The sequence below is a fragment of the Octopus bimaculoides genome, chromosome 5, assembly GCF_001194135.2.
Source record: "Octopus bimaculoides isolate UCB-OBI-ISO-001 chromosome 5, ASM119413v2, whole genome shotgun sequence".
NCBI lineage: Eukaryota > Metazoa > Mollusca > Cephalopoda > Octopoda > Octopodidae > Octopus > Octopus bimaculoides.
In genome coordinates this window covers 18944577-18953356 of record NC_068985.1, presented here as the reverse complement: position 1 = coordinate 18953356, position 8780 = coordinate 18944577, and the positions used below count along the sequence as shown (strand labels likewise).

Genomic DNA, 8780 nt, shown 5'->3' with positions numbered 1-8780 from the left:
TTTAAAAAAAACCCATACCTGAGAGTAGTTCTCCAACTAATACCAGACCCTCCAAAAAGCTTCCCCAAAAATTTCTGTGCCCCTAACCCACTCCTTATTAATCAGAAAACAGAATAGAGGTTGCATCCATATAATATCTTTTACTTCATGGTCTTGGGACAAGCTTGACAAGTTTAATACCCACCTGTCTTTATTAAACATGACAATTTGTCTGCCCCTATTTTCAATCTCCAGTCCCATTGCTCTGGGAAATGCCAAAGCGAGAAAAAGAAAGAGAGAAAGAAAGAAAGAAAGAGAAAGAGAGAGAGAAAGTATTTCACCAGTTTTGAGAATTATTTCCCTTTAGTCTTCAGTAGACATCATGGCGTTGCAGACATTTAGTGAATTTAAGACTAATAATGTAACAGTTAGTGCTTCTCTTTCACCTGATCTACTGTTGAATTAATTTTTTTTTGTACAGATTGAATTCATATTTATAGGTAATATTTTTCTTTATTTCGTTGAACACATCAGTTTTTCCTAAACAACTATTATTGATATGAAAACATACGCATATTCATTAGTAGGCGTTTACAAGTTTTGTTTTGGCATCATTCATGGTGCTATGTACACTTGCTTCTGTCCTTTTTGCGCAATTCCTTCATTTATTTATTTTATATATTCTGTTTACTCGTTAGAATTACGCAAAAACGATACTCTATTTAGTATTGAATTTCCTTTGTACATTACTCCTGTTGTTCGGCTCTGAGTTGACTGATGATCAAAAGTATTCCTGTCATGACCATCCCGTCTTATACTCAGACTTAAGTGTATCTAAGACTACAGCATCCAATTTATTCCAAAAGCAGTAAATTCTAATTTAAGTGAGATTTTTTTGTTATTTCTTGCTGGTTGAGCTACCGTGTAGACGCTTCCTCCTTGGTTCGTAATTAACTCATGTACATTGTTTATGTATAGCATTTGTGTAATGTCTTGCGGTGAATTTTTCTTCGAAATCTACCTGAAGGAGGAAGAAATAAATCTAAAAGCTTAATTATTATTACGTGGATATTTGTTTTGTAAACTTAAATTAATGAATCATTAAAAAATCTCAATAAGGAGAGGTTTCTTCCTTTCAGTATGTAAGAGAAATTAACCGACGACATCCGCTTCGAAGTGCATCCATAAACAATGTTTTAAAGATCTGCACAGTATTTTTGTAAAAAAAAATCTATCTCTTTGTTTCTCTTGTATGTTTGAAATTATTATTTAATCTGTAATAATGCCGTTGAACTTATCGATTCACTATATTATGATTCAATATATTGGCTTCTTTTAACTAGACACAAAGCCAATTTTATAAGGTGTATATAGTCGATAAATTTCGACTCAGTATATTACTGATACTTACTTAATCCAGTATTAATGAACCAAAGGCAAAGTTAGCCACAGTTCAACGCACACACTTAAAGGACTTGAAGTTAGATAACATAAAGCACGTATGCTGACATTTTAGTGTCTCCATCTTTCGTAAATTGCTTACATGTATCACTGATTAAAACTATATTCTTTTATTTAATGTAAAGAATGAATGTCGTTATTGATATGCATAAAATATATACATCTTTGTCGTGAGATTTCTTCACATAGACGACTCAAATGCAGTGAATCACAGTATAACATTTTTGACTTTTGCCACCTTTTGCTTATAATAGCTCAAGTTACTAGGTCCATAAAATGTTTCTCTTTGTTGTAAGTTCTATTTTTCCGAAAAGAACACTGCTCAATAACTACTCGTTCAGTAGGATATTTGTAAATAGTCATCGATCTCAACATTTTCACCACGTATTGAATTGCCAAATCAAATTACTGCAGTGTTAGCTCCCTTAAATGGGACTTCTATTCAATTACAACACTACTGCTTATGTAAAAATTCATACCAGATCCACTTTTGCTTGACATTTTCCTATGCTCATAAATAAATTAGGAAAAATCTCGCACTTTTTTTTTCTTCTTGATCCTGTGAGAAGTTCAATATCATTATAATTAATACATTAAATCTGTCAAAGTTGTTACTATTTAGGGTTATGGGCACATCCTTTGGGTGGAAAGAAAACACCAAATGCACAAATTCTCAGATTTGATGAAGTTACTCAACTGACTGTAACATCCAGTTCTCCTTAAAATTACACCTTACCCCCTTGAAAATGGAGTAACACATTTGATAATACAGTCCTTCATATTCAGTGCTTGATAGAAAGGAGGGAAACCAAAACCACTGGACAACTCTCCCTTCTCCAATATTTGTGCACTCCAGTCCAACCTAGGCTTCACTCATACAAACACATAAACTACACTTACTATTAATCTCTGATACATAAACCATTCACTCATAATCTGTAGTCCATCTCTTTTGCCCATGCTACACTCTTAACTCAAACTTCGCTCTGAAAAGCAGTGTCAACAAATATATGGTCTCCACTTTTCCTGCCATTCATCTCTATCATCTAAATATTAATAACAAAGACTTCCACTTACTCTGGCTCAGAGTCTCCTTCCCCACTCTTCTAAATATATCTACTTTCTTAACAGCTCATCAAAGTCCTCTCGGCATTTCTACCTGCTTCAAGAACACCTGCCTCACATTACTCCTATCTGAAGTCATTGTCTTTGACGATTTCAGTGCTAGCAACTCTTCTTGGCTGTCACACTCATATTGATGTATCGAAATTCAATACTACATCAATTAGTTTCATCCCCTTCATGCATCTCTGATCAACATACCAACACTCCAAACACCCTTTGTCATTTTCTGACCTCCGAAATCAGCCTCTACTAAATCTTCATTCCTCTGCCATCAGACCTCTACCATATTGTGACTACTCATCACATTCACTTACTATAGAATTCCATCCCCCCTACAAACACTTCCAAGACCCTGTGCCACTTTATGCAGGTAGTTGGAGCTCCATCAGTTTTCTGATAGCTATATCTGGCAGCAGATGTTCTTCATCCCTTATCCGTCAGTGATGGCTAGATGGGTGACTGAAACTAGCCTTTATGGTTCCTCCACATTTCACTCACAACCAAAATTCATAACCCTTAAATTCACCAAATGGTTCATTCAGTTTAGTTAACGGACACCCTACAACACCTAGAGAAATTCATTCACTCTTACAAACTTGATGACTTACTCAGCATTGCAGCAGCATCCAAAATTCAAAGGGTGCTTCACACAGCCTACAAGCTCTTCCCTCTCTCAAACTACAATCAAATCCTTTGGTATCTTGCAAAAAGATCTTGCTGTCAGCTTTGCAGAATCATCCTTCTCTCCACTTTTCAATAATGATGATTCCCTAAGCAAGTCTCTTGCAGTAAAATGCTCCACCTTTTATACCAGCTTTGCGTCCAACAACACACTGCATGCACACACTAGAAGAATTCCCTCCAAAATTATCCCTTTCCACTCTATCGGGATCACCATCATGTACACATTTATACCAAATTCAGAAGTGCCTCGATTTGCTCCAAATCAACAAGGTCACCAATCCTGACAATGTCCTTTTCATTACCCTTAAACAATATGTCCTGTCCTCACCAAATGCACTTCCATACTCACTAAACTCTTCAGTCCTTCTCTCTCCCTCACCCTAAATGTTTCATTCCCAAGAAGGGAAACCTTTTTCACCCTGCCAACCATTATCCTATTGCAATCATTTCTAACATCATGAAAATGATGGAGATAGTTATTAACAAAAGCCTTCTCCAACATTTTGAATCCTTTTCCCTCCTTGTTGACCACCAGTACAGCTTTCATAAAGTCAGCTCTATTGGAAATCTACTCCTCTATATCACTCATCAGTGGGCCACTACTCACAAGAAATTTAGTGACAGCATCATTACACATGACATCAGCAAAGCATTCAATTGTATCTGACCTTTGAATCTCCCAGTGCGCTATTACTGTGTGTACTGATTGAGCTTCTGACCTATACTGTAGTGTGTCCTGGAGTTTCATTTTCATTTCCCCTCTAACAACACCCACTTCCATGCCAAAGGATTTTAAATTGTATTTATAACTGTATTTATAGCACAGAATATTTACAAGAATACAATAGATTGTATATTTTATGATACATATAAATATCTTTCTGTACCAGTATAATATTGTTACTAAATATTAAAGCTTTATTATACTATTGTGCTTTTTTTTAAATAAATGAGAATGGAGAATACTATTTTTTACATACACTTCTAACTTAATCTTGAGTTTGGTACAAAAAAAATGAATAGAATTTTACAGTAGTTATGGAGGCTATAATGTAAAATGTATCTACATTTAAGTCTCTTGTGCATTATATTCTTGATAAGTTTCCATCTACTGCTTTTTTCCTTCATCACTTTCTCTATCACTCACCCTCTGTTCATTGTACCATGCTGCCTTTGTAATGAGATGTTACTGGCTCTGTCTATATTCAATCTGCACTATCAGTCCCTCTTTCATTGTACCTCTTGTCATCATAATGCCTATATAGAGGGATGGTATTAGGTCTGCCTGTATTCAATGTCCCTTCCCATCACCCTTTTTACTACTTAGCATCACACCCTTTCTCTCTTTCCATGGTCACTCTTTATTGACGTTTACCACTCATCTTGCATTTTATCATGACACCAACAACATAGAGGTCATCATGTTCCCAATGAGACTATTCTAAAGGGACTTGTTGACCCTGCACTTTCTCTGCTCATTGATCAACAATCTTATAGTGTGCACTAGATACATGTTATCTTGATAACTATGTGAGAGGGGTTGTTTTGTCAACTGTAGGAGTAAAGAGTGCTTAGTTCTCTGAGACATGTATGTTCACTCAAGGCAAAGCAACTTAGGAAGTGATTAGGAGAGAGAAAGCAATGATGCAAAAACCAGAATAGGTGGTTGAAGGTTGAAACAGTGATTGGAGTGAAATGGTGTGTAGAGAGATGAGTTCTATTAGAGATGGACAGTGTCAAGAATAAATAATGGATGACAATAAAAAGTGGCTCAAGGAAGGGTGAGAGATGACCTACAGTTCAGGGAAGGTGAAAGTCAAGTGTATTGGTACAAAAGCCTGATCCAGTCTCTTATGTGTAGGCCATGTGAGGGGTGAAATATGTAGAGTGATGAGACAGGAGTATTGATGAGCATGTGTAGCTTTCATACCATCCATTGTTATATGAATGACATGAATAACAAAGAGATGAGTTACAAGAAGTGATAAGAAGATGTGCAATAGAGTTACAAGAGGATGTAAAATATACAGAAGAGGCAAGGAAGCAGCAGATATTAACTTTACTGTGTGTGAGTATGTGTTGACAGCTCCATAAAGAAGTGCCATATCTCAAAGTAGATGGAGCATGTGGAAGTGGGAGACCCAGGAAGATATGGGATGAAGTACTGAAGAACGACCTCAGGACACTGAACCTTTCAGACGAGATGACAAAGGACCAAGATATTTGGTGCCTTGCTATACTCAAGAAGACCCACACTCTGCAACAGAAGTGTTAAGGCTGGATCCCCTAGTGGTGAGGATTGACCTGCAAGACTCCTGTGCTGGTACCACATAAAAAGCACTCATGGGGGTGCCACATAAAAGCACCTATGCAGTGTCACATAAAAGCACCTGTGTGGTGCCACATTAAAACACCCATGTGATGTCATGTAAAAACACTCGTGGTGCCACATAAAACACCCATGCAGTGCTATATAAAACCACCCAGCACACTCTGTAAAGTGGTTAGTGTTAGGGCATCCAGCCGTAGAAACCATACCAAATCAGACTGGTATCTGGTGCAGCTCCCCAACTTGATCAAACCATCCAACCCATACCAGACATTAAATGATGATGATGATGATATATATATATATATATATATATATATATATATACACACACACACACATATATGTTCTCAACCTTCATTTATAATGTTCAATTCAATTCACCATGTTTGCACAGGTGACTGAGTTTTCTCCAACACTGCATATCACCAATTGACTCTAATGAGATGCAACATCTTTAGATCTGTTCTTCACCACTTTGTTCAAGTCTTTATTGTGTTCACTCTTCCACAAATTCCATTCACTATTAAAAGCTTACATTATGACAAAATCATTCAAGAAATGTGGAATTTTCAAAAAACATTGGATGGTTCAGAAGACAAATATCTCTGAGATAATGATGAAGAAGTAGCAGATAATATACATTCTATGATTACAGTTAAGGACAATGAACAGGAACTGTACAATGATTTCTTTCGTTCTGATGATTATGAAGATTTCACTCAGTGCTGAAGATGATGAGGAGTGTAATTTTTGCATGATATTAGCAAACTTATGTCGTTGAAATATTTAAGATTTATTATGTCATCAATGTTGTCATCAACATTTGACATCTGTTTTCCATGCTGGCATGGGTTAGATGGTTTGACAAGAAATGGCAAAGCCAGGGGCTGCACTAAGGTTTCATAGTTTGTTCTGGCTTGGTTTCTACAGCTGGCTACCCTTCCTAACACCAACCATTTTACAGAGTATACTAGATGCTTTTTACATGGCACCAGCACCAATGCTATTCACATATAGAGCCATGTTAAATTTCTTCTACAATCTTGTATGGATATATAATGCTTATAAATTCATTTTCATTTTAATATTTACAGCCTTCAACTGCATTGAATAACCTAATTAAAAATAAAAATTCCTTATTGATACTCCATACTGTGACGAGTATGACTTTGATGAAGGTAGTTGATCAAGTATGCATATGAGTAAAATAGCAAGTGTAAATAGTCATCAGGGTTATAGGGCCATTTCCACAAAATATGGATATTTTATCCTGTTCCTGCTATTCTATCAGCATTATTCTGCAGTTGAGAATAAATTATTTCCTTATCTGTACATCTCAGCACTTCTAAAAGCAAACTCTGTTTCCATTTATCATAATTTGAATTAATAGTGTGTTTTGATGCATACCAAAAAAAAAAAAAGTCTTTTTTGAACCATTGGCTCATAAGGCCAGTTTCCTAGATTCTTTGATGTATATATTCTGCACTGGACAGGATGCCGGTCTGTTGCTGGATTACTCATTTTTGCCAGCTGAGTGGACTGGAGCAACTTAAATGAAGCGTTTCGCTCAAGAGTCACCATGCATCACCCGGTCCAGGAATCGAAACCACAATCACTATCATGAGTGCAACACCCTAACCACTAAGCCATGCACCTCCACTATACTGGATGATTATCGGTTTTATTACTGTAATCTATTGACATTTTTTCCTTTTATTCATTTAGATCAGTTTGGGTTCTGCTAAAGATGCAATGCCTTGTATTGTTTCTTGAATTGTATCCCTCTCATAGTCATGTAATAATGAGCATCTGAAATCTAGTGTATGGATGATGTATATAATGTATATATTTGGATGTATTTAACGTACATAGATGTGTGTGTGTGTATGTATATATATATATATATATATATATATATATATACTCTCTCTCTCTCTCTCTCTCTTTTACTCTTTTACTTGTTTCAGTCATTTGACTGCGGCCATGCTGGAGCACCGCCTTTAGTCGAGCAAATCGACTTCAGGACTTATTCTTTGGAAGCCTAGTACTTATTCTATCAGTCGCTTTTGCCGAATCGCTAAGTTACGGAGACGTAAACACACCACCATCGGTTGTCAAGCAATGTTGGGGGGACAAACACAGATACACAAACATATACACACACATACATATATATATATATATACATATATATGACGGGCTTCTTTCAGTTTCCATCTACCAAATCCACTCACAAGGCTTTGGTCGGCCCGAGGCTATAGTAGAAGACACTTGCCCAAGGTGTCACGCAGTGGGACTGAACCCGGAACCATGTGGTTGGTAAGCAAGCTACTTACCACCATCATCATTGTTTAACATCTGCTTTCCATGTTGGTATGGGTTAGACAGTTTGACTGGAACTGGTAAGCCGGAGGGCTGCACCAGGTTTCAGTCTGATTTGGCATGGTTTCTACGGCTAGATGCCTTTCGAATGACAACCACTCCAAGAGTGTATTGGGTTCTTTTTATGTGCCACTGGCATGGGTGCCATTTATATGACACTGGGAACAGCCACAACTACAATTTCACTTGGCTTGACAAGCCTTCTCAAGCATAGCATATCGTCAAAGGTCTCAGTCACTTGTCATTGCCTCCGTGAGGCCCAACATTCAATGATTGTTCTACTGGCAATGGCTGCAATTGCAGTTTCACCGGTGTCATTCACATGACACTGGCAACAGTCATGACTACAACCTCGCTTTGTTTGATGAGTTTTCTCAAGCACAGCAAGTCTCACTCACTTGTCATCACCTCTGTTAGGCCTAACATTTGAAGATCATGCTTCACCACCTCATCCCATGTCTTCCTGAGTCTACACACATACACACACACACATACACAAAGTTTTTAAGATGTAATTTGGTTTGTTTAACCTTACCTTCTAAAGTATATTGTTTTATTTTTTGATTATTTCAGCTTAATAAAAAGTATTTTCTAATCTGAACATCATGTCATCCATTCTTGATCAGTATGAGCAGGAATCTTCCAGAGTTGCTGCTCCTTCAACAGAAGATACTTTGGTAAGTTGTTATAATGTTTACATTTCTTTTTATATGAAATGCAACTTTCCATGTGTAACTGTATCAGTGAACTATATAGCAGTAGTGGGACACACATACATAAATACATACATATATATATATATATATATATATATGTG

The 8780-nt window shown here is 36.7% G+C and overlaps 1 protein-coding gene across 1 annotated transcript in view; it reads left to right on the top strand.

Moving 5' to 3' along the window:
* The first annotated feature begins 328 nt into the window (after positions 1-328).
* LOC106874497 (vacuolar protein sorting-associated protein 18 homolog) overlaps positions 329-8780 on the top strand; it is a 53067-nt gene continuing 44615 nt past the window's right edge. The window contains exons 1-2 of the mRNA XM_052968020.1: positions 329-479; positions 8537-8640. Of these exons, the coding sequence (XP_052823980.1) occupies positions 8569-8640 (72 nt within the window). The 5' untranslated portion in view covers positions 329-479; positions 8537-8568. The remainder of the gene's footprint in view (positions 480-8536; positions 8641-8780) is intronic.